The sequence below is a fragment of the Chlorocebus sabaeus genome, chromosome 10, assembly GCF_047675955.1.
Source record: "Chlorocebus sabaeus isolate Y175 chromosome 10, mChlSab1.0.hap1, whole genome shotgun sequence".
Classification (NCBI taxonomy): domain Eukaryota; kingdom Metazoa; phylum Chordata; class Mammalia; order Primates; family Cercopithecidae; genus Chlorocebus; species Chlorocebus sabaeus.
In genome coordinates, this window is record NC_132913.1 from 3,597,082 (window position 1) to 3,624,263 (window position 27,182).

A 27,182-nucleotide genomic window follows, 5' to 3' on the forward strand; every position below is an offset into this window, starting at 1 on the left:
TCAGAAGCTCTGATTAGTGGCTGACATTGTAGGAATTGTTGGATTTGGTAATTGGATCAAATTCTGGTACCATAGCTACTGTGATCAGCCACAATAGTCTTTTTTTTTTTTTTTTTAGACGGACTATTGCTCTGTTGCCCAGGCTGGAGTTCAGTGGCACAATCTCGGCTCACTGCAACCTCCGCCTCCTGGGTTCACGCCATTCTCCTGCCTCAGCCTCCCGAGTAGCTGGGACTACAGGTGCCAGCCACCACACCTGGCTAATTTTTTGTATTTTTAGTAGACACTGGGTTTCACCGTGTTAATCAGGATGGTCTCGATCTCCGGACCTCATGATCCACCCGCCTCGGCCTCCCAAAGTGCTGGGATTACAGGCGTGAGCGACTGCACCTGGCCTAGCCACAATATTCGTACTGGACAGATGCTATATGTAATCTTCTTTGGCTATGGATATGCAGTAAGCAGACATTAGCAGAAATACACAGGAAGGGAACACCTCATGGTGTTGTTAACAGCAAGCCCTTGGCTTTCAGTGGACAGATTCCTAGGAAGAAAATACTTTGTAAATATCGTGACCCTGTATGCATACACATGAACCCAATGGAAACAGAAGTTGCATAAAAACAGTTCTTTCAGATGTGCAATTCTATCATATATTCTATTTTTTTTTTTAACTTTTTTTTGAGACAGAGTCTTGATCTGTTGCCCAGGCTAGAGTGCAGCGTTGTGATCTTGGCTCACTGCAACCTCCGCCTCTGAGTTTCAAGCGATTCTCCTGCCTCAGCCTCCCAAGTAGCAGGGACTACGGTTGTGCGCCACCATACCTGGCTAATTTTTGTGTTTTTAGTAGAGACGGGGTTTCACCATATTAGCCAGGCTCATCTCGAACTCCTGACCTCAAGTGATCCACCTGCCTTGGCCTCCCAGAGTGCTGGGATTACAGGCATGAGCCACCACCCTGGCCCTTTTTTGTTTTTTTAAATAAAAATAATGCTGCTTGTCAGCCACATTGATTTCAGGAACCATCAATAGGATGTGATTTCTGGTTTAAAGAAAAAGCACTGCTTTAGACTCATTCATGGTATTTCATGTCAGCATTTTTTTTTATGCCAGAGCCTCACTCTGCCCCTCTGAATCTTAGTTTAAAACTCTTTTTACTAATTTATGTGAAGCATTCAGTAAATTCATTTTGTACTGAAGCTGAGGAATTAGTTGAGTGCTAACTAGGTCATTTTCCTATGTGTTTTAGTTGGAGATCTATTATAGTAAAATAATTCAAATGGTAGTCAGAAATATTTGTTTGGTGAAAAGATTATTTTGGATTATGTTTGTTTGGGGAAAAAATATGCTGGCCTTGGTATGCTGAATTAGAGAGCTTGTTTTACTTTATTTTCTCAAGGGTCTCTCCCCTGACACTCCCTGCCCCTGCCTCCCTCACTTCACCCAGAATTTAAGCTTCTTAAGGCTGATTGGTGCTATAAGCTTCCTGTGCTATATCCTTTGTAATAGTGCCTGGCACACAGCATACTAGTGTCTCAACGTAGTAGTAGCTTCTCACGTTGTTTTTGAGCTCTTCTGTACTGATAAACCGTCAGACTCTTGAGAACAGAATGTGTGTGTGTGTGTGTGTGTTTGTGTGTGTGTGTGTGGTGTGTGTGTGTTCATTGTCTGGTGGGTGGTCAGGGCACATCAGTTTTTTTGTTTTTGTTTCTTTTTTTTTGTTTTTTGAGATGGAGTCTTGTTCTGTTGTCCAGGCTGGAGCAACAGATCTTGGCTCACTGCAGTCTCTGCCTCTTGGGGTCAAGTGATTCTCCTGCCTCAGCCTCCTGAGTAGCTGGGATTACAGACGCCAGCCATCGTGCCCAGATAATTTTTGTATTTTTAGTAGAGATGGGGTTTTGCCATGTTGGCCAGGCCAGTCTTGAACTTCTGACCTCAGGTAATCCCACCCGCCTCGGACTCGCAGAGTGCTGGGATTACAGTCGTGAGCCACCGCACCCAGCCAATAATTTTTTAAATTTTTTTTTGCAGAGATGGGGGTCTTCCTATTCTGCCTCAGCTTGTCTTGAACTCCTGGCCTCAAGAGATCCTTCTCCCTTGGCCTCTCAAAGTTTTGGGATTACAAGCATGAGCCACCACACCTGGCTCATTTTTAAGTTTTATCTTCAACTATAATTTCAGTATCATCACATGAGTAAGCTTATACAAGAAGTTATCTTGTGAGCATCTGGGACAAGAAACAGAATTGGCCAGGCACGGTGGCTTATGCCTATAATCCCACCACTTTGAGAGGCTGAGGTGGGAGGATCGTTTGAGCTCAGGAGTTCTGGACCAGCCTGGGCAGCAAAGCGAGATCTGTCTCTACAGAAAATTAAAAAAATTAGCTGAGTCCAGGTGGCACACGTCTGTAGTTCCACCCACTTGGGAGGCTGAGACAGGAGGATCACTTGAGCTGCAGTGGGCTGTGGTAGTGCCGCTGTGTTCCATCCTGGGCAACAGAGCAAGACCCTGTCTCAAAAAAAGCAGAATTATAAAGTTGGTATGGACTTGTGCATACAAACATTGGCACACTAAGTCTGAGTGTTCCATTCTGTTTAAAAGTATAGTCACCACATTGTTGAAAGATACAAATTTAATGCAAAATAATATTTTTGAGGCATGCAACTCATTTTACAGGTTGAGAAAATATGGAGAAATTGACTGGCTTTCCCGATTTTCTTGAGCAGTTGAAAGCTTAAGGCAAAGGGTGCGATGCAAACTTTTGTGTACTCAGAATCTTTATATTTGCTAAAATTAGAGAAGGGGACCAGGCACTGCAAAGTCTGAAAACTACTGTTCTGTGAAATTAGGAGTGAAATTTAGTGAATCAGACTTGTGTGCTGTACCTGAGGCAGTGTATATATGTAAAGTAGTCTCTTGATAAAACTGTGTGGTGATTGCTTGAAACATTGAAGGTTTGTGTATAGGAGAAAGGCATGATGAATTCAGTGTTTCAGATAGATTTTTGTCCTTAGCAGTTTGGTTGTATTGTTAGTATATATTGAATAACAATAGGCAAATTATTTGTCTTCTCTACCTCAGTTCCTCTCTCTTGCACCCTCCTTTCCCAAACTCTTTGTCTGTCCTCCCTCTCCACCCTGGATGTGAGATGAGTATGTTTTGAGGACTAAGTACTTTAAGTTGTGTTGTTCTGTTAGCATACCTCAAGTCAGTACTGCAGTGAGTACAAATCTCATTCATTACTTTTATAAAGGACAAGGCTCTTCTTTCTCTGCATTTGGTCATAAATCTAGATCTTTAGAGTATAATCCCAAGTAAAGCGTAGAGGATAGTTGTAATGACTTCTTTGAGGATTGGTTCTTTCTGTCGTGGTCAATAACTTTTCAGTCTCACATGTCAAGTTTTCTGCTATCAGAGAAAGCTATTGTATCATTTTTGCTTAAATATTTTTTTCTTTTTTTGAGATGGGGTCTCCCTGTGACACCCAGGCTGGAGTGCAGTGGTGCAACATTGGTTCACTGCAGCCTTGACCTCCCAGGCTGCCATCTCAGTCTCCTGAGTAGCTGGGACTACAGGTGTGCACCACCAGGCCTGGCTAATTTTTGTATTTTTTGTAGAGACAGGGTCTTACTGGGTGGTCTTGAACTCCTGGGCTCAAACAATCCACCTATATCGGCCTCCCAAAATGCTAGGATTACAGGTGTGATTGCTGAGTGTTTTTGGCAACCTATGTTGAAGGAGAGTCAGGAGGTATTTTGCCTTGACTGCCCCTCTCTTAGCTTGGGCTGCTATAACAGAGTACCATAGACTGGGGGGATTAAACTGTAGAAATGTATCTTCTCACAGTTCTGGAGGCTGAAAGTCTGAGATCAGGATGTGAGCAGGGCTGGTTCCTGGAGAGCCTCTCCTCTCGGCCTCTGTCTTTTCTGTCTGTCCTTATGGTCATTCTTCTGTCTGTGTTGTCTGTGTCCTAATCTTCGTTTAAAAGGATACCAGTTAGATTGGATTAGGACCCTAAATCTAAATAGACTCACATTGTGAGGCACTGGAGGTTAGGACTTAAACTTAGGAATTTTTGAGGGGACACATTTCAGCCCATGACAGCCGCCAAGAGACTGTTGTGATTTTGGCCACGTAACTTTATAGTTTGCAGGATGTGAAGCTGAAGTGTATAAGGTATAGATGCAGCCTGGTCACTGTATTGTGAAGAGATTTTTTGTTTTAGTTTTATTTTAGGCTGGATGTTTGTTTCAAATATAATTGTTCTTTTTTTTTCTCATTTTCTTCTTGCTTGACCTTTATTTCTGAAACACCATCAGTACTTGACCATTCAAAGAAAAGTTAAAAGCCCCTTTTCAGAACCAGTTTTACTCAACAAATTTGTAAATGGAAAGATTATTTCCCCATCCTCTACGAGGTCATAAATGAAGGATTGATATTTTTCTGTAGCTTTAACATATGAGTTATTCCAAAGAGTGTAAGTAACAATACTTTTTTTGCATTTGACTTCAGTCATTTTCCTCATATTTGTAGGATAAATATCCTTGATGTGACTCTTGATTAGTGCTTTGTATCCATATACGCTCCACCCAGCTTCAACAGTCATCAACTTTCTTTTGTTTCATCTGCTGTCCCTTAAAAATTTTTTTGCAGTGGGCCAGGCACGATGGCTCACGCCTGTAATCCCAGCACCTTGGGAGGCCGAGGTGGGTGGATCACCTGAGGTCAGGAGTTTGAGTCTAGCCTGATCAACATGGCAAAACCCCGGCTCTACTAAAATGACAAAAATTAGCTGGACATGGTGGAGTGCGCTTATAGTCTCAGCTACTTGGGAGGTGGAGGCAGGAGAATTGCTTGAACCTAGGAGGCGGAGGTTACAGTGCCTGCTTGGGCAATAGAGTGAGACTCTGTCTCAAAAAAAAAAAAAAAAAAAAATTTTTTTTCCAGTTGGTAAGCCCGTTATTCCTTAATTGAGGTAAAAGTCACATGACAGAGAATTCACTGTTGTAACCATTTTAAAGTGTATAATTCAGTGGGATTTGGTAAATTCACAGTTTTTTTGCAGACACTACCTCTGTCAGGTTGCAAGACATTTTCATCATCCCAAAAGGAAATTCTGTTTTTGTTAAGCAGTTGTTCTCCATTCCTCTCATTCCCTGGCCCTTGGCAAACACTAATCTTTTAGCGTTTTGTCTCTGTATATTAGCATGTTCTGGATTTTTCATATAAATGTAATCACACAATATGTGACTTTTGGTGGCTGACTTCTTTCACTTAGCATAATTTTTTTTTTTTTTTTTTTTTTGAGACGGAGTCTCACTCTGTCGCCCAGGCTGGAGTGCAGTGGCTTGATCTTGGCTCACTGCAAGCTCCGCCTCCCAGGTTCACGCCATTCTCCTGCCTCAGCCTCCCGAGTAGCTGGGAGTACAGGCGCCCGCCACTGCGCCCGGCTAATTTTTTTGTATTTTTAGTAGAGACGGGGTTTCACCGTGTTAGCTAGGATGGTCTCGATCTCCTGACCTGGTGATCCGCCGGCCTCGGCCTCCCAAAGTGCTGGGACTACAGGCGTGAGCCACCGCGCCTGGCAGCATAATGTTTTTGATATTCATGTTGTATTTATATCAACTTAATTTCTTTTTTGCAGCTGAATAATATTTAAATCCCTTTTGACTTGTGAAAAAAATCTATTCTCATTTTATAGTAATAGAAACTATACTGTTAGAATAATTTTATTCTAATGTAATTAGGTATTTGCTTTGGAAGTCATAATTTTAAAATATGTTTTTGGGCCGGGATCTGTGACTCATGCCTGTAATCCCAGCACTTTGGGAAACTGAGGTGGGTGGATCACCTGAGGCTAGAAGTTTGAGACCATCCTGGCCAACATGGTGAAACCATGTCTCTAATGAAAATACAAAAATTAGCCAGGCATGGTGGCAGATGCCTGTAATCCCACGTACTCGGGAGGCTGAGGCAGCAAAATTGCTTGAACCCGGGAGGCAGAGGTTGTGGTGAGCTGAGATCCGGCCACTGCACTCTAGCCAGGGCAACAGAGTGAGACTCTGTCTCAAAAAAAAAAAAAGCTTTTGGGCTGGACGTGGTGGCTCATGCCGGTAATCCTAGCACTTTCGGAGACCCAAGCAGGTGGATTGCTTGGGCTCAGGAGTTCAAGACCAGCCTACTAAAATACAGGAAAATTACCTGGGCATGGTGGCATGTGCCTGATGGTTCCAGTTACTCAGGAGGCTGAGGTGGGAGGGCTGCTTAAGCCCAGGAGGCGGAGCTTGCAGTGAGCTGAGATCACACTCTAGCCTGGGCAACAGAGCGAGACTCCATCTCAAAAAAAAAAAAAAAAAAGGCTTTCTAAAACTGCTTTATTTTAGAATTACTGGCCCAGACATCTGAATTGAAGCTGGTAATTGAAATTGGGATGCTGAAACTTAATTGGATTCATGGAATAACTGAGTAAACAGAGTCTTCCACCAGCCTTATTGAATCAACTGCTTAGTGCTTTTCTGCCGTTTAATTCACGCACAGCTCTAAGACATAGAATATTTTTCATCTTATTTCAAGCTAATGTTTGCCAAGGACCTTCTGGGATTGCCTCAGAGTGGTGGAAGTAACAGGTTAAATGCATATTTTATTGCACTATTTATTTTTGGTGTGCGAAAGTCAGGATTTCTTTTCCCTCCACCCCTCCTCCTCGTTGTTATTATTATTATTCAAATTTAATGGTCTTAGGAGGGACCAATGTGACAAGGCTGAATGAAGTAGTACCAAGAATATTTCATCAAAAGGAAATCAAAAATTTTTTCAGCCTCATTGTTTAGTGTCTAGAGAGTGAGATAAGGCAGTTTTAAGAGTACAGACAAATGGCTGGGCGCCGTGGCTCACGCCTGTAATCACAGCACTTTGGGAGGCCGAGGCGGGCAGATCACAAGGTCAGAATATCGAGACCATCCTGGCTAACACGGTGAAACCCCCGTCTCTACTAAAAATACTAAAAAATTAGCCAGGCGTGGTGGCGGGCGCCTGTACTCCCAGCTGCTCAGGAGGCTGAGACAGGAGAATGGTGTGAACCCGGGAGGCAGAGCTTGCAGTGAGCCAAGATCGAGCCACTGTACTCCAGCCTGGGCGACAGAGTGAGACTCCATCTCAAAAAAAAAAAAAAAAAAAAAAAAAAAAGAATACAGACAAGTAATGGTGGCCACAGTCTTTTCTGCTTTTGAAACAAAAGCTATTGTGGAAATGTTTCTAACTTCTCTCCTTTATTGTATTTGTAGTAGTTTTTAATTTTATTATTTTATTTTATTTTTGGAGACAGGGTCTTGTTCTGTCACCTAGGTTGGAGTGCAGTGGCGCTATCAGGGTTCACTGCAGATTTGACTTCCCAGGCTCAAGTGATCCTCCTACCTCAGCCCCCTGAGTAGCTGGGGCAACAGTTGCGCACCAGCACACTGGGCTAATTAAAACAATTTTTTTTTTTGTAGAGAGGGAGTCTCACTATGTGCACAGGCTGGTGTTGAACTTCTGGCCTCAAGTGCAGTACTCCTACTTGGCCCCCCCAAAGTGCTGGGATTACAGATGTGAGCCACTATGCCTGGCCTGATTTTTAAAACGTGCTTAAAATTTATTTTAAAATCATGCATATTTGTATTATTGGCATGTAAGTTTAAATGTAGAACGTTGAAGTTGAAAAACTATAAGGTCTTAACATTTTTCTCTTCAGATATAAACTTAAGGTTACCTTTGTAAATATGTAAATAACACATACTGAGAAATAAGTTTCTGTGGTATTTTGCTCCTGAAATTTGGGCATACGTACTTTCTTTGTTCATTATAGATATGAAATAAGGTAGTTTATTCCTCTTTCTACACTATTCCTAGGAAATATAAAAGAACAAAAGTCAAATTTTAAAGAGCTTTAATGACTTGTATAAAATGGAGTCTTAACAATAAACATAAAAGTAATTAGTTTTATCATCAAACTTCTAAGTGAATTTTTTTTTTTTTTTTTAAAAGACAGAGTCTTGCCCTGTCGCCCAGGCTGGAGTGCAGTGATGTGATTTCGGCTCACTGCAACCTCTCCCTCCTGGGTTCACATGATTCTCCTGCCTCAGCCTCCCGAGTAGCTGGGATTACAGGAGCCCGCCACCATGCCGAGCTAATTTTTTTTTTTTTTTTTTTGAGATGGAGTCTCACTCTGTCGCTCAGGCTGGAGTGCAGTGGCTGGATCTCAGCTCACTGCAAGCTCCGCCTCCGGGGTTTACGCCATTCTCCTGCCTTAGCCTCCATAGTAGCTGGGACTACAGGTGCCCGCCACCTCGCCCGGCTAGTTTTTTGTATTTTTTAGTAGAGACGGGGTTTCACGGTGTTAACCAGGATGGTCTTGATCTCCTGACCTCGTGATCCGCCCATCTCGGCCTCCCAAAGTGCTGGGATTACAGGCTTGAGCCACCACGCCCGGCCAATTTTTTTGTACTTTTAGTAGAGACAGAGTTTCACCATGTTGGCCAGGTTGGTCTCGAACTCCTGACTTTGTGATCTGCCCGCCTTGGCCTCCTAAAGTGCTGGGATTATAGGTGTGAGCCACTGTGCCCGGCCTAAGTGAAATATTAATTAATTAGTTATTTTTTGAGACAATTTCGCTCTGTCGCCCAGGCTGGAGTGCAGTGGTGTGATCTCAGCTCACTGCAAGCTCCGCCTCCCAGGTTCACGCCATTCTCCTGCCTCAGTCTCCCAAGTAACTGGGACTACAGGCACCTGTCACCACGCCCGGCTAATTTTTTTTTTTTTGTATTTTTAGTAGAGACGGGGTTTCACCGTGTTAGCCAGGATGGTCTCGATCTCCTGACCTCGTGATCCACCTGCCCTGGGCCTCCCAAAGTGCTGGGATTACAGGCATGAGCCACCACGCCCAGCTGTGAAATTTTAATTTTAATAATGTAAGGCCAGGCTTGGTGACTCATGCCTGTAATCCAGGCACTTTAGGAGGCCAAAGTATGTGGATCTTGAGCCCCGGAGTCTGAGACCAGCCTGGGCAACACAGTGAGAGATCTTATCTCTAGGGGGAAAAAAGAGAAAAAGTGAACAATTCCCAGTGATTCTACCTTCTTTTATTCCCTAAACATAAACACATACCCATCCACTGACTCACACATATACACCCTGCCTCAAGCTGTTATCAATCCTGCTTTTTTTCTTCAGGAGGCTGAATTTTACAACAAATGCCTATTAGCCCTTATTCTGTGAATTAGTCTTTCTCTGCCCCGCCCTGCTTATTCCTTCTTTCCAACAGGGTCTCTCCCTGTCACTCAGGCTGGAGTGTGGTGGCATGATCATGGCTCACTGCAACCTCAAAATTCTGGACTCAAGTGATTCTCCTGTCTCAGCCTCTAGAATAGTTAGGACTACAGGTACATGCCCAGCTAATGTTTTTATTTTTTATAGAGATGGGAATCTCACTATGTTACCCAGCCCGATCTTACTCCTGGCCTCAAGCGATCCTTCCGCCTTGACTCGTCTTTTTCAAATGTGTGACTGGTCTCTGTTGTTGATCTAATATAGTCATGCACCACAGAATGACATTGTGGTCAATGTTGGACCACATATATGATGGTAGTCTCATAAGATGATAATATAGTATTTTTATCATACTTTTCTGTGGTTTCTTTTCTGTGTTTAGATACATGAATACTTACTGTATTACGGTTGCCACCAGCATTCGGTATAGTAACCTGCTGTGCAGGTTTGTAACCTGGGAGCATGAGGCTGCACCATGTCGCCTAGGTGTGTAGTAGGCTATGTATACCATCTAGGTTTGTGTGAGTACAGCTCTGTGAAGTTTGTACAATGATGAAATTGCCTAAGGATGCATCTCTGAGAACATGTGTCCGTTAAGTGACTCATGACTGTAGTTCATTGTGTAACTGGAAATGATGCATGTTAGATAAGGGAAAAGAAGTGTAAAAAGTGTTAATTTAAAAATGTTCTCAGGCATTGTCGCAGTGCTGATATTTGAAGTGAAAGTACCTTTTCCTTATCCTAGTATCCTAGAAGGAAAACATCACCATGGCTACAGAAATTGGTTCTCCTCCTCGTTTTTTCCATATGCCAAGGTTCCAGCACCAGGCACCTCGACAGTTGTTTTATAAGCGACCTGATTTTGCACAACAGCAAGCAATGCAACAGCTTACTTTTGATGGAAAACGAATGAGAAAAGCTGTAAACCGAAAAACCATAGACTACAATCCATCTGTAATTAAGTATTTGGAGGTAAGCCTAATTAATTTGCTTCAGATGACCAAACTTTGGTTATTTATTTGTTTAATTTAATTTTTTTGAGATGGAGTTTCTTTCTTGTTCAGGCCAGAGTGCAGTGGTGCGGTTTTTGTCTCATTGCAACCTCTGCCTCCCAGGTTCAAGTGATTCTCCTGCCTCAGCTTCCCAAGTAGCTGGGATTCTAGGCTCCTGCCACCATGCCTGGCTAATTTTTGTAGTTTTAGTAGAAACAGCATTTCAACTATGTTGGCCGGGCTGGTCTTGAACTCCTAACCTCAGGTGATCCACCCACCTCAGCCTCCCAAAATGCTGGGATTACAGGCGTGAGCCACTGTGCCTGGCCTGGTTATTTAAAAGAAGATGATTTTCTAGATGTAGTGTAGTAAGTTATGTATACCTGTGTTAGTCGAATTAGTGGGACAAGGTGGAATTTCAAATTGGCTCATTTAGGAAGAACCTCAAACCACCGGCACTTTCTAAAATTCTGTGCCTGTATCATCTTCTAAAAAAATTAAAGTTAGATCCCATTTTATAAACAGGATTTGCTCTAAAAGTTCACAGATTAGAAGGGAGTACTTTAATCGCTAGGCCAATCTTAAAACACTTGTTAAATCTGCAGTGTCTATGAAATAATAAAAGACTACCAACATAGGAATATTTTTGTTAGACAATGGCTTGGAGAACATGGATTCTCCCACTTCCAAGCCTAGTGGTAGGTAGTACTTAGAGGCGGGGAAAGGGCTTTACGTTCTTGAGGACTGAATGCCTCCTGCAGTCCTACAGGGTAAAAGCAACTCAGATAGTAAAGTCAAGGCAGGGGTCTACCTACAGTTTCCCGTTAGAGTTATTTATTTACTTGGGTTAAGGTAGGAATTAGCCTTATTACTAATATTACCCTGTTAGGTTCATTGGGCTTAGGTCTGGCTTCGTATGAAAATTTGTCTGTTTTTCATTACTTTAGACTTGTGGTTAAAGACCTATTTGCATATTGGGCCTAATTAGTATGTTGCAGGCATACTGGAGAAAGAGATTCAGAGATAAAGACAGATTTTGATTTTTCTGGGAATTTCAATTGGGAAAGTAGGCTAGGAGAGAATCTGAGAGGAATTAAGAAGACCAAGGGCAAGATATGAGGAATTGTTTTGTGCTTAGGGCTTTGAAGGAATTGGGGATGTCTGTTTACCCTCTCTGCTGTTTCCTTTTCTTAAGGTAGCATCAGGGAGACTGTGTTGGAGCTGACAGTATCTTGGATGAGTGGGTAGGGGCTAATATGATACAGTGAGGAGGGGAGTTTTTTTTGTTTTTTTGTTTTTTTGTTTTTTTGAGATGGAATCTCGCTCTGTTGCCCAGGCTGGAGTGCAGTGGCACCGTCTCAGCTCACTGCAGCCTCCACCTCCCTGGTTCAAGTAATTTCTGGCTTGTATTTTTAGTAGAGACAGGATTTCACCATGTTGGCCAGGCTGGTCTTGAACTCCTGACCTCAAGTGATCTGCCTGCCTCGGCCTCCCAAAGTGCTAGGATTACAGGTGTGAGGCACCGTGAGGAGGGAAGTTCTAAGCAGTGTTAGTAGCATCAGAAAGGAAAGCTCTCTAAGGCACCCACTATTTTAGAAAATAGTATTTTTTAATTCTGTTTATCCATTTTTAATATAGCTTATGTTTTGTTAATTTCAAATTGAGTATAATTAGAAAATAATATTTTAAAATTCTGTTTATCCATTTTTAATATAGCTTATGTTTTGTTAATTTCAAATTGAGTATAATTAGACTATATAGTCATTAATTGATCTATTTATTTATTTAACAGAACAGAATATGGCAAAGAGACCAGAGAGATATGCGGGCAATCCAGCCTGACGCAGGTTATTACAATGACGTAAGTGTGTGATGTGCCGTACGGGCTTAATGGACACTTCCTTGCTTGAATATTTTAGCTTTACGTGACTTCAAGTCCAAAATGGTCTTTTCTTTTTACATTTTTATCATTAAAATATTCCCAAAAGGATAATATAACACATCTGTATAAACCGTGCATTATGTTTTTGTCTCAATTTAGATTTTCCTTTTAATCTAATGATGGGTGAATTTTTGATTTGGGGCTTAAAGCAATGTCCAAAAAGAAGCTGAGTAATCTAAAGTCTTGTAATTGGAAAATTAATTTAAATTTCTTAAAACTTAAATTTGAACTTAATAAGCTTTCTGTGAACATGTTTAATTGTGTTGACTTTAAGTACTAACTGGGTTAGTACTTGTACCAACTTGTACTGGGTTAGTACTGGTACTTGATTTTCTTGTTTGTTTAGTAATAATGGGTATTTAACTTTCCTGTATCTCACTTTTCTTCACTTAATTAGTAAGCTAATTGTAATAATTCTTTATTATAGTTTTTATGAGAAAGTTTTATATGGTCCCAAATTTGTCTTTAAATGTTGAAATAATTACCTTGCCGTATTTCTGGTTTCTGCCTTGTATGTAATCAGGAGCTCTGAGAACCCAATTTTCTTTTTTTTTAGCTGGTCCCACCTATAGGAATGTTGAATAATCCTATGAATGCAGTAACAACAAAATTTGTTCGGACATCAACAAATAAAGTAAAGTGTCCGGTATTTGTTGTTAGGGTAAGTAATCTGTTGGATATTTTGGGGGAAAGTAAATCCAGAGTTACATAGCAAATGTATTTGACAGGGCAAAGAAAATTAAGCATTATTTTAAAAGTATATCTGGGCTTATAATTGGTTTATTGCTAGTAATTTTATTTTGGAATATCCAGTTGTTTATCTACTTTATCACCATTGAGTGAGATATCACTTTTGGATTGTTTTTCTTCATGTGGCAATTTCTGTAGAATTCTCTCAATAGATGGATACATGTTGTAGCAGGTCTCAGAGTTGCCTTTGAATAGGAATGCTTTTGTTATTATTTGGAACAGCAGCATCCCAAGGTAAATGAAGAATACTTAGGAGTTACTAGGCAGGAAAACATCTGAGAGCCGAAGAACTATGGCGTACCATAATTTTTAGCTCTATGAAGGTACCTACTAGGCACTTAATACATTTAAACTGAAATTTTAAAAATACAATTTTTAGTTGTAACCCTGATTTTCATAGATGATAATGTAATCATTTTCTTCTTTGTGTTTCGATTATTCCATTTCCTAGCTAATGCACTTGTTGGTTAACAGTGTCCAGAGGTGTGGAATGGTTAACAATCTTAAGTTGAGCAAATAACAGTTGAAAAAAAGTGAGACCAAGAAAAGATGATTGTGGCAGATGAGGAAAATAAGCAGATCTTCTGATATCAGAGGAGTATGATAGACAACAGGGAGAACCAAAAGGTCCTGGGAGAGAGATGTCAGTCTGAACTCCATAGAAATAGCTGCATTTAGTCTTAACGCCTAGTATTTGCCTAAGAGGCCTTAGGCAGTAGACACATCCCTCATTCCTGTAATCCCAGCACTTTGAGAGGCTGAGGTAGGTGAATCACCTGAGGTCAGGAGTTTGAGACCAGCCTGTCCAATATGATGAAACCCTGTCTTTACTAAAAATACAAAAATTAGCCAGGCGTGGTGGCATGCGCCTGTATTCCCAGCTGAGAGACGGGGCTGAGACAGGGGAATCACCTGAACCTGGGAGGTGGAGGTTTCAGTGAGCCACTGCACTCCAGCCTGGGCGACAAGAGTGAAACTCCGTTTCAAAACGGTGGCTCAAGCCTGTAATCCCAGCACATTGGGAGGCCGAGATGGGTGGATCACGAGGTCAGGAGATCGAGACCATCCTGGCTAAAACGGCAAAACCCCGTCTCTACTAAAAATACAAAAAAAACTAGCCGGGCGAGGTGGCGGGCGCCTGTAGTCCCAGCTACTCGGGAGGCTGAGGCAGGAGAATGGCGTAAACCCGGGAGGCGGAGCTTGCAGTGAGCTGAGATCCGGCCACTGCACTCCAGCCTGGGCGACAGAGCGAGACTCCGTCTCAAAAAAAAAAAAAAAAAAAAAAAAGAAAGAAAGAAACATTGTTATGTGAGTAGAAGCAATCAGTGTATAGTATAATTATTTTTTTAATCAGGGAATTTGGTCAAAGGGATATGATGTGCAGCTAATTTTAATATCCTCTTAGCATAACATGGAAAACCTTTTTGAAAAGAATAAAATCCGAGCACGCCATATCTTATAAGGTGGGTAAATGTTCTCATTTGGGGATTACTCTATAAGGTTTTAGGAAGAATTTGCACATGTAGAGGCACAGTCAAAATCAAAAGATGTTAAGGTGTAAAGACTGTGGGCTGTGTGTCTACAGTTTGGTTGTCTGTAGTATTGGCTGGGTTAGGATCCATACCAGATAACGGAAACTAGAAAGGGATGAGGCTTTTAATCTGATAATCAAAACTGTGACTTACAGGTAAGCAATAAAAAGCCAAATTGTCGCATATATTTGTGTAATTTAAGAAATAACCTTCATTTTATATATCCTATCTTACTGTTTCTATAAGCACATATGTATTTGTATTTTTCAACTTTGTCAGAGTTTTTGGAAAATAGCATTGTTATATTGACATTTTGTATATTTACATCATTGAAGGAAAATGAGTGTGTGATCCATCCTAGAAACTTGGAAATAAAAAGTAAAAACAAAAAATTTGAATGTTTCAAATTAGCCATCACGTATGCTACAGATTTCCTTTAGTATGCAAATTGTGACATTAAAATACTGATGTAAAAATATTTAAAGGGCTTTAAGTGCAAAAAGTAATAAAGGGCTTTAAGTTTAATTTAAAAGGAGAAAAGGTGCACTTAAAAGTAAAAAAAAAATTATTGGCATTGTCATTCCCTGAAAATATGTACATCTATTGTGTATCAATAAAAAATTAAAAATGTTGGTGTAGTGTTAATTAGTCATGGCACTATTATGGTTTTTTTTGAGAATAGGTCAGCCTAAGAGTTATCACCGCTTGGTACTTTGAATGGAGGAGAGCTTACAATTTTTTTTTTTTTTAAATATGTTTAGCTGCAGGAAGAGTTTGATAGCCTCAGTGTCCTTAAATTGGTACTTCTTATTATCTTGTTATTTTAATTAAACACTGGTAACTTTTCTTTCTGAATTTGTCTTCTCCTACTTGTAAGTGCCAAATCCTTTATCCAGTCTTTGAGTTGTTCTGGTGACCTTATTTTTGTTAGTCTATCATACAGCCTAGGGAAATGAGGTCTTCGCATATTCTGTATTGAAATGGTCTTTAGCATGCATAGGTGCGTGTAATTTAGTGAGTAGGTGCGTATACTCGTAATGTACTTAGTATCTTTAATTCAGCTAATAAGCCAAGGGACTAGAGCTTTCCTTGCACTGTGTTAAGTTGTTTTCTGACAAAGTACTTCTGATAAAGCTGAGCTACATTTAAGCAAAAGTCAGTTTCATTTATTTAATGTCAGTTATTGCATGTTTTATAAATACCTTTAAAATGTTTTTCAAAATTAGTGAAGTTGGAGGATGTGTGCCCTTGTATAACCTGTCTTTTTTTCTCCCTTAGTGGACTCCAGAAGGAAGACGCTTGGTCACTGGAGCTTCTAGTGGGGAGTTTACCTTGTGGAATGGACTCACTTTCAATTTTGAAACAATATTACAGGTAATAGTAATCACCAGATGGTGGTATCATCCTATGGTACTGTAAAGAACTTGAGATACAGTCACTTCATTGGCATTGTTAAACTTAGAATTGGATGAATTGTTGCCTCGAGTCAGTATATGCTCTTGTAAGCCTTTAGTCATATATTCTTTGAAGCAACACCTTACTAATTAATGTTTACTGTTTTCACAGGCTCACGACAGCCCAGTGAGGGCCATGACGTGGTCACATAATGACATGTGGATGTTGACAGCAGACCACGGAGGATATGTGAAATATTGGCAGTCGAACATGAACAACGTCAAGATGTTCCAGGCACATAAGGAGGCGATTAGAGAGGCCAGGTTTATACACAATATACCATTTTCTGTAGTCCCTATTGTCATGGTTAAATTATTCTCTAAGTGTATTCTGGGTGCAGAGATGCATGGGCTCTGTCAGATTCTGGGAAACTTTCTGCACCCTATAAACACAATATTTTTCTTTGTTTTCACACATTCACCATTTTGCTGGCACCTTTCTGAAGTAGTGTTGTCCCGGTATCAGCCTTTGCAATATGTTAGAGATGTACTGTCTGCCGCATTTTGCACTGGTTTTCTCTTTTCATTTATGATTAATAATGTGTATACGTTATTCCTTTTTATTATCTACTGTGTAAGACAAGAATATTTCATTCCAAATAAAGAATTCAGTCTTTAATTATGCAACTGAATAAAATCTAAAGCCTACAGAAAACAACTTCAGAATTCACACAAAGTGGAAAAAGGCTTAAGTGAAGACCTGGTTGACTTGGTTATGCCACGACTTCCAAAGGAAAGTATAGGACTAAAACCCTCACAGATAACTGGATGTGGCAAACATTAATGGAGTAATGAATGGGTTCTTCAAGCTTTGCAGCTGTAAGCAGATCATTGTCAAGAAGACTCTAGGACTTTTCTTCTGATTCACTGTTGATAACATCACTTATGCAAATGTATACAATAAGTGGAGTTTAAAATATTTTCAGTGAGTTGTATATTTTTACACATCAGTGAGGTATGTATAGTAAAACTGGGGGAAAAAGTTCCAAATACAAGCCTGAAGAATTGCTGCAGCCTCAGAATAAAGCTAAGCAGCATTCTTTAAGGTTGTGCCACCCATGTGTGGGGGAGGTTGACATCTTTATAGAAACATCATCCACTGTAGTCATTTGCTTATCCTTTCAGAATCTTAACAAATTGTTGGATGAACACGCTTCTGCTTTGTAGATTTTGCCTTAGTGTCTTGCCCATACATTGAGTTTACACAGCTAGTCCTTTCTTAGTCATAGGATTTCAAAGTTCAAGGGAGTTTTTAGAGTTATTTGAGAAACTTGAATGATCTTTCACTACTGGGAAAAACTGAATCCTTCTTGCAGCAGATTCTTTGGCTTGAAACACAAGTCTGAATGTCCTTATTTTAAAGTTTTACTCAAAAGGTGCAACATTCATGGAATAGCTTGCCAGGAAGATGTGAAAATTTTCTACAGACCTTTGGAATGGATGAGAAACATCGTATGTAGGGATGTTTAGCAATCATTCTTTTAATAGACAGCCCACATTGTTTCAGCTTATCATTTCATGAAGTGTCTGAGGCAGATGCTGATGATAATTTTGGGAGCAGTATTCGTGTGCAATTTAAAAGACTATGGGAATACTGCAAAAATAGAATCCATTTAGTTTCACCACTTAAGGCAGCTTCATGTGATTTCCTGGTATGATAGAAAATAGAGAAGGAACATGGATAGCATTAGCACTAATAATACACACTTGAAGTTCTCAGAATACTGATGATTGAAAACTCAAACAACTGCTCTGTTGAAGACTTCTTTTGATGAGATGCCTGTGTTAGCTGACGACATTCGCTTTAAGGGCTTCTTCACTGGATTCTTCCCTCTCCTGTTTATAATGCAGCACAGTGTTTTTATTTTTCCCTGTCTGAGAAACACAGATTATCTGTTAAATGCTGACTTCTTTCCCCTGCTGTGTGTCTTCATGTAACAGTTTCTCACCCACGGATAATAAATTTGCTACATGCTCTGATGACGGCACTGTTAGAATCTGGGACTTTCTTCGTTGCCATGAGGAAAGAATTCTCCGAGGTACGTGTACTAACAGTACTGATTGGAATATTTAAATAGGGAAGACATTTGTGGCTAAATCATCACAACACCACAATACTGGCTTACATCTCCATTCAATTTTCTTACATATACACACCGTCTCAGGCTCTTCAAAAAAACCAACACTTTCTCTGATTCACAGTCATTTTGTAGGTTTTTACTACCAGTGTTATCTTTGAATTTTTTAGCTATAAATTAAATACAAGAACGCTCCCCCCTTCCTTGCTTATCTGTATGCATCTTTTAGGGCCGTATTCCTTTTCCTTTTCCTTTCTTGTAGCCAGGGTACTTGTTCCCAACATATTGACACTGTGGTTTGATTTAGGTAGCTGTCATTCCCCTGGCAGTCCTTCTACAACATGAATTAACCGACAAGATAGAGGTATCAAAGCTACACTTCTTAGTGTTACGATTTCTGAAAGCGGTTGGTTTTTCAGTACACCACATTTGTACTACATGGTCCGCGTGTTACTAAGTTTGGGTGGCATTGCTTGTTTACTTTTGTTGATTTTATAATTAATAAACCTCTATGAATTACTTCATTCTATAACCGAAGTCCATATTCTCACTTCGATTATTTTAGATTATGCATTAGAATATTGGACTCTATAAAGTGGGACTGTTGAAATATTAACAGTACATCTGTGTGAGTTACGTGAATTCAGTGGTGGTAGAGCTAAGGAATTTGTTGGATATATGCAATACAAACATCACAACAAAGACACTTCTGACTGGATCCTGTTAGTTTATTAAGTAGGAAGGTAGTTTTCTCAAGTGCTTAGTATGAACCTGTTGAATGTACTGTTTAACAAACAGTACCTTCTACTCCATACCCTTGGTTCCAGCATGCCACAAAAATACTGTCTTTCTCTGACACATAAATACAGGGTGGGAGGATGGGTGCTACAGGTGTTGGGTGTGAAATTATTATTCAGAGCTTTTCCCTTATGTTCAAGAGTCAGCAGAGAGAGTTGCCTCGGTTGAATCATTAAGTTTCTCACAGTTTTTCAGAGCTTTAGCTGTAGCATATAATATTGATGCTTTGTAGACAGGAAAGACTCTTGAGATACTTTAACCTATATTTCAGCCCATATTTCAAGTCAGTTCTTCCATCACATTTGCTTAAACACTCCTGACTTTGCACATTTTGTTAGGGTTTGTCCACAGTACTGAATGACGTAGCCTTTTTTATACACAGTACTGGCTGACATAGGGAACCTGTCACATTGAGGGAGTTTACTCACTATAAAGGTCATAATATTGTATAACTTCAGAATGAGACAGAGACTTTGAGATGATCATGTCTGAGTTATTTTATGGATGAACTCTGTGATCCCAAGGGTGTAAGTGACATGTTCAAAGCAAACTAGGTTCAGAGCCAGGACTAGAATCTTATCATTTGACTCCCAACCTAATGCCACACTCATGTTGAATCTTTCCTCTCTATTAGTCTTAGCTGCTAAGCAGAAACAATTTAAACATTTTCTAAGTTTTTAAAATCCTGGAAACTTAGAGAAAATGAAATGATTTTATTTATTAAAAGTAATTCTAGGGTAGCCGGGCACGGTGGCTCACGCCTGTAATCCCAGCACTTTGGGAGACCGAGGCGGGCGGATCATGAGGTCAGGAGATTGAGACCATCCTGGCTAACACTGTGAAACCCCGTCTCTACTAAAAATACAAAAAAATTCGCTGGGTGTCGTAAGAGGTGCCTCTAGTCCCAGCTGCTCGGGAGGCTGAGGCAGAATGGCATGAACCCAGGAGGCGGAGCTTGCGGTGAGCGGAGCTTGTGCCACTGCACTCTAGCATGGGCAACCGAGCGAGACTCCATCTCAAAAATAAAAAAAAAGTAATTCTACAGTATTAAAACAACTAATTTTACAGTGGACTATACTAACTGAAGTCTGATCTAAAACCACTTTGCAGCTTGGATTTTAAAAAAGAAGGAAATCTATGTGATAATATTTTTCAGTCCCATGATCCAGTGAAGCATTATTCAATTTTGGTGTTGAAAGTGTTTCATTAAGAACTTTCCTCTGAAATTTAGAGTGTGCAAGGGATATTAACTAGGAGTTAAATATTTTCAGATAAGTCCAGGTAAATTTAGATGAAGTTAAGTAGATGCTGAATCATAAATGAGGGTTGAGATTTTTGTTTGAGGGCTCTTTATTTTAGGTTTTTACTATGGAAATTTCAAACATGCACAAAGGTATAATAAGCCTTCATGTACTTTTACATTTACATTCTAGCTTTTTAATACCTTTTGATTCTTTTTACTTGCTTTACAATAACAATATTTTTAGTGCCCCAAGACACTTCAGTATATGAGGCAGATATGAATATATTGAATTGTTTATACCACCCAACCAGTAATTCTGATAGCAAGTCTGGTGTAGGAGAATTTAGATTATTAGATTCCAGTTGTCCGTTTTCTGTCATTTCTCACTTTTCCAAATTTTATGCATCTAAGAGCTTCCCATTCTCCCGTTAGTGAGTTGTGGGGTCAAAGGGATGGTGGATTGGCAGTTGTTTCAAGGGATAATGAGAAGTTCTTTAAATAAAATGTGAAGTGAACTTATGTAGCTCTACTCAGAGAAGATTGGATCACAAAGTCAAACAAATAGGGACAGGATGTTCTAACCTCGGAAATACCAGTTGCCCTTTATTAAGGATGATGTTCATGTAATGCACGTAGACTCTGTGGCATCAGGTGGATAAGCATACTCCTTTGCATTGTTAGTGTTGTGTATCAAGCCATGACTTTTGGACTTAAGTATTCAGAAAATCCAAGAATAATTCTATTTAAGGGGAGTTTGTGATCATATAGTCAAACTCCATCAAATACTTTTCTACAACGTTCCTAAAAACTAGTCTACTGGCAAACATTCTCAGTGATGTAGTATTCCCTACTTCACATGAATTCCTTTTTTAATTTTAGACGGCTCTAATTTTCAGGGAGTTCTTTCTTTATATCAGAAATCTGCTTCCTTACAACTTGTCTTGCCTACGGGAATACCAAAAAGTAAGTCTGCGCTTAATTCACATGGCAAGCCATTAAGTATTGAAAGACAGCCGTAGGGTCTTCTTGACTGAGTTTTTCAGCTTTAAGCATACAGTGTGCCTGTGCATAACAGAAGTCATGATACTATACTTTTTAATTTTTAATTTTTTTAAAAAATAGAGACAGGCTCTCCCTGTGTTGCCCAAGCTGGTCTCAAACTTCTGGGCTCAAGGGATCCTCCTGCCTCGGCCTCCCAAAGTGCTAGGATTATAGTGTGAGCCACCACACTGGACTTGTACTTTTGAATGCAGAATTTATAGTTGCTTTTTATTTTTATTTTCTTACTATTTTAAAAATATGTTTGAGACCAAGTCTTGCTCTGTTGCCCAGGCTGGAGTGCAGTGGTGTGATCTTGGCTCACTGCAACTTCCGCCTCTTGGGTTCAAGTGATTCTCCTGCCTCAACCTCCTGAGTAGCTGGGATTATAGGCACGTGTCACCATGCCCGGCTAAGTTTTGTATTTTTAGTAGAGACAGGGTTTCACCATGTTGGCCAGGCTGGTCTTGAGCTCCTGACCTCACATGTTTCGTGCACACAGCCTCCCGAAGTGCTGGTATTACAGGCGTGAGCCACTGTACCTGGCCTGTAGTTGCTTTTTATAATAGTATTTCTGAACTTGTTGTTATGCTTAGAAAAGGACGAAGTTACAGAAGAGAAAAGTAATCAGGATTTTCTAAGGTGTAAAATAAGCATAAATCTGTTAACGGTGGATTTGTTATACAAAAGTCCTTGTTGGTTGGTACGTAAGTTGAAAAAACAGACATTTATGAAATAGAATATACTGCAGCATTGAGAAGCACAATGCATATGTCCACCATTACAAAGGATGTCTAAGTCACCATAGTTCCATTTCTCCTTTTTTTTAGTATTATGGCAATTTATAGACTGGGATTAAAATAACATTTTAAAGTTGTTATTAAAATCTAAAAAAAAAAATTTCCTCCAGCTTCCCAAGCTTATGGTAAAGTAACATTGTACACATCAGAAATATGTGAGACTAAATGAGCCTATAGGTTATGTCTACACATTTGACTCTGACTGAAATAGTACCGTTAAAATCTATTTAATAAACAATGAGTATCTTATATGCAAGTTACCTAGGAGACTGTTTTATAAGGTATAACCCCTATCCTCGTGTTTAATAGGGAGGGTGAGATATTTTCACAATTGTTAAAGACATTTGATAATATGGGAGGAGAGCCGTGTGAGTGCTAGAAGTGTAGTTTTATGGACATATGAAAGCAGATCATTTAACCACTGGCAGGTTGAAAATACGAAATCGGTAAGAGTATGGAAATACATTTTACTGAGAGGCATTATATTCTTTTATTTTTAGTTTTCTCCCACAGCCTCACTTCTCCCCACTATACTCGTAAAGAGAATGGGTTAACGAGTTTCAGTGTGCTTTAATTTTGTTTTATCCTCTGGGTTTGAACAGTGACAGCCGACACATTATACTTACTGTGTACCAGGCATATTGTAAGTACTTTATTTGATCTTCCCAGTAGCCCTGTGAGAGCAGTACTGATTGTTTCCCATTTTACACATGAGTAAACCAAGGCACCAAAAAGTTAAATAAACCTGTCAAAGGTCATATAGTTTATAAGAGTTGAGGCTAGGATTTGAAGCCTGTTTGGCTCCAGTATTCATGCTCTTAACTACTATGTTAAACTGCCTCTTTTATGTTTTAAAAGTAATGTCAGCAACAGTACCTTTCTAAGCTGTAATTGACAGAATTGTGAAGTAAAGATTTGTACAGGGGAGAAGGGTGTGGGTAGAGGAAACTAGGTACTCAAGTTCATTTTAACATTTCTTTAAAACTGTAGAGGTTATAGTGAGTGTATGATATATTTAACAAAAATATTAAACCACAGCTATTGATTCACACTACACATGGGTTATAAGGTGTATTAAATAGAACATGGACATAAGCAGTTATATTGAGACTTAATGCAGGAGTTTTTAGTTTTCAAATATAATACTAATGGAATGGAAATTAACACGTACTCACCACACAGATTAAGAAAAATAATATTGTTACTAATACTTTTGATAAGTCTCTGTGTGCACCTTCATCATTGCATTTGTGGTTTATACTAAATGAGATGACCCCTGTCTACACAAAGATCTGTTTGTTTGGCAGTGTGTTTTTGAACTGTGTGAAGACACATTTACAAAGTTGGAGTGTTCCAAAAAATGGGTGCTTTTTATTGGAAATAACTTTATTACTAAAGTAAAATTGGTAAACCATGTAGTTTATGATAATGAACCTAATTTATTTCTACAAGGTTTTACAGAACACTCCCCAGAATTCTGTTTTCTCCCAAGACAAAAAACCCTTTAAAGTAGCCCATAGCAGAATTATTCCTTACGTTGACTTAGCATGCTTTTAGTGTTAAAAGCACTTCAGGCATATCTCATTTAACCATCCAAACAACCACCTGGACCCATTTTACATACAGCTGCCTGTATTCTGTATCCAGTTTCTTACTTTGAGGAATGGTTTCTTTAAGGCTCTTTGCTATCCTGAAAAGACTAGACCATGGTAGGTTGTCTTATCATGTAAATAATTGAGAGATAAAGACTTCATATTTAACATCTGAAGCACATTATTTAAAAAAGTTTGTCTAGTAGGGTCCTGAAATACTCATTTTACATGATACATTCATATTTTTACAGGAACGGTTTAAAATTTTTATGATAGGCTTTGTTCTTTTAATCGCTATGCTTATTTAAAATATTGTACATAATATGACCAAAACTTATTGAATATAGATTTGTACCTTGCTTGGGGTGCAGAATTGCATCCTGCTGCTATCATATTTAGTGCCTTAATTAAGAGTCAAGAGCCACTCCCAGGCACTCATTTGTATATGAAGATTCGATTTTTTTTTTTGGAGACAGGGTCTTGGTCTTTCACCCAGGCTGGAGTGCAGTGGCGCAATACTGGCTCACTGCAACCTCTGCCTGACAGGTTCAAGTAATTCTCCCACCTCAGCTTCCCCGGTAGCTGGGACTACAGGCGTGCACCACCACACCTGGCTAATTTTTTCATTTTTTGGTAGAGATGGGCTTTCACCATGTTGGACAGGCTGGTCTCTTGATCTCAGGTGATCTGCCGGCCTCAGCCTCTCAAAGTGCTGGGATTACAGGCATAAGCCACCATGTCTGGCAAGAGATTCAGGTTTTTTAACAGTGACAAATCCCTATGATTAATAATTTAGGCAGTCAGTTTTCAGAGAGAGCCTTTATGTCTTTACATTTATTAAAGATATAAATTTTATTCTGTAGTTGTCTATTCTATAGTGGTATGCTTCAGTTTGTTTTGAGTGAGGTTTAGATTTTTGTTCTGATGAATTAGTTACCCTGTTCTTTTTATAAATGTCAGCTTATCAGGTCTTTGATAGTTTTGAAAGTTAAAATTCTGAGCTTTGGGAAGGCTGATACAATTAGATAAATGTGTAATATGTCTTGGCTTTTTCATTTTTGGTGAGTACATTCTTTAACAAAGTATATGATTAAAATATGGTATAACATAGTAAGTTTTGTCAATGAGGGAAGTATCAGAACAAATACTGGGTTTTTTTTTTTATATATATAGTAATTTTTTTCCCCTTTAAGTACTTTTTTTTTTTTTTTGAGTTGGAGTCTTGCTCTGTTGCCGAGGCTGGAGTGCAGTGGTGTGATCTCAGCTCATTGCAACCTCTGCCTCCCGGGTTCAAGCAATTCTAGTGTCTCAGCCTCCTGAGTAGCTGGGACTACAGGCATGCACTACCACACCCAGCTAATTTTTGTATTTTTAGTGGAGATAGGGTTTCACCATGTCGGCCAGGCTGGTCTCGAACTCCTGACCTCCAGTGATCCGCTCGTCTCGGCCTCCCCAAGTATTGGATTACAGGTGTAAGCCGCTGTGCCTGGCCACTTTTTATGATGTACCAGAAAACTATCTCAGCAATTTCTGAGAAGCACCTATAGTGCTATGATCTCTTAAGTTGTAAAGAGACCACAGTGAGGATTTCTGTTTAAAGGAAGAAATGGTAGTTTCTGGGTCAGTTAATTCTTTTTTACAGGTTGTTTCATAAAATAACCCTAATTTCTCCAAATGCACATTAAAAGCCTCACAGCCAATCTGCCAAGGCCTCTGTTTTTTGCCTTTGAATGTATTTTGATGTTTAGTAGAGCTCTCTTTGAGAGAACAGAGTTAATATTGAGGATAGCCTCCTTAGTCTGGCCATCTCCCTATGCCTGTTGAAGACTGACAGTCTTCTCAGTGTCCATGTTTGTTTTGTTACAAATGGAAATTATAAGTATTTTACCATATTGAAATGTTAGAAAATATTGAAGGAAGTCAGCATGAATACAGAAACAAGGAGTAAAAGGGTGGTTCTAGGAATTCCTTGTCAGGGAGCTCAATGTTTTATCTCCAGCAGACATTTTTAATGTTATTAAACAAGAGTAGTTTGTGATGCCATGAGTCATCAAAGGTTAGATTAGTAGTTCTTAATCCCATCAGGCCCGATGACTGCTTTTTTGAATAAATAATTTGTACACTTCTGAAGTGAACTTCATTGATGACTGCCACACATAACTTTCTAAAAAAGGCACCAGCACAGGTATGCACACATGCATGCATGCGCAGACTTGGAGAAAGAAAGCCTTACTGCTTCCATTGAGAAATAGTGGTCTGGAGTAAATCATGCTAACATAATCCTATTTTTTAATAGGATTGCTGGATGGGTCAAGGACATTGTAGCCAGACCAATATAGGGAATCTTTGAGCTAATTTGTGGATCATGGTAGAGGAACGTGGCTTTTTAGCTGCATGAGTGAAAGATCATTGCCAAAGTAAGTTTTCCCTGGATGTTTGTTACCTGTGAGACAAGTATGCAGAGAGTGCTGTAAGACTCTTTACTTGGCCCCTGTGCTGTTTAACATTTTATATTAATGTAGATGTAAGTATGCAGAGAGTGCTGTAAGATTCTTTTTTTTTTTTTTTTGAGACAGAGTCTCGCTCTGTCGCCCAGGCTGGAGTGCAGTGGCCGGATCTTAGCTCACTGCAAGCTCCGCCTCCCGAGTTTACGCCATTCTCCTGCCTCAGCCTCCCGAGTAGCTGGGACTACAGGAGCCCGCCACCTCGCCTGGCTAGTTTTTTGTATTTTTTAGTAGAGACGGGGTTTCACCGTATTAGCCAGGATGGTCTCCATCTCCTGACCTCATGATCCGCCCATCTCGGCCTCCCAAAGTGCTGGGATTACAGGCTTGAGCCACCACGCCCGGCCTGTAAGATTCTTTACTTGGCCCCTGCCCTATTTAACATTCTATATTAATGTAGATGGTCTTGCGCGGTAATTTACAGCGGATTCAAAACTACAAGTAGAAGTTCACTAGATTTCAGGATTTGAGAAGATATTGTGATGTTAAACTTAATAGAAACTTAAACTGTAAAATTTAAATAAAGATAAATAGGAAGTTCTGTACTTTGCTTACCAACCTCAATTCCAGGGTTTGTTAGATTGGTTAATTAGAATTCATAAAAACAATCCTGTGTTTTAGATGATTGGTGTGAACTCTTGAGGTGTCATATTTTTCCCCACTTAGTAGAATACTTAATAGATGTTCAGAGTGGTGGAGCTTCATTTTTGAGGGGAGTTTACTAGAAGGGAGAGCGGTCTGGAAATCATGAAGAAAGAGTAAAGGGAAGATTAGTATTTTGCTTGGTTAAAAGAGACTTGCGATTATAGTTACTCTCAGATACTTAATGTATTTTGGAAGTAGGATTTGATTTATTTTATATAGGCCTAAAATATAGGGAATGAGGAGGATATAGGACATCATATTTGGATTTCATTATGGAAATTATTTTCCTGTGGAAATGTAAGAGAATGTGACCAGGCACAATAGCTGTAATCCCAGCTCTTTGGGAGGCTGAGGTGGGAAGGTTGCTTGAAGCCAGGAGTTTGAGACCAGCTTGGGCAACAAAGTGAGACCCACCTGGGCAACAAAGTGAGACCCTGTTTCTACAAAAAAATGGAAAACATGGTGGCATGCACGTGTAGTCCCAGCTACTCAGAAGGTGGAGGCAGGAGGA

General features: G+C 39.7%; 1 protein-coding gene across 4 annotated transcripts in view; it reads left to right on the top strand.

Moving 5' to 3' along the window:
* WDR33 (WD repeat domain 33) overlaps positions 1–27,182 on the top strand; it is a 107,449-nt gene that overhangs the window by 30,896 nt on the left and 49,371 nt on the right. For all 4 annotated transcript variants that reach the window (XM_037988126.2, XM_007964594.3, XM_007964596.3 and 1 more), the window contains exons 2-7: positions 10,049–10,275; positions 12,088–12,156; positions 12,794–12,898; positions 15,798–15,893; positions 16,086–16,237; positions 17,915–18,012. In XM_037988126.2, coding sequence (XP_037844054.1) covers positions 10,072–10,275; positions 12,088–12,156; positions 12,794–12,898; positions 15,798–15,893; positions 16,086–16,237; positions 17,915–18,012 — 724 coding nt within the window. In that variant the 5' untranslated portion in view covers positions 10,049–10,071. The remainder of the gene's footprint in view (positions 1–10,048; positions 10,276–12,087; positions 12,157–12,793; positions 12,899–15,797; positions 15,894–16,085; positions 16,238–17,914; positions 18,013–27,182) is intronic.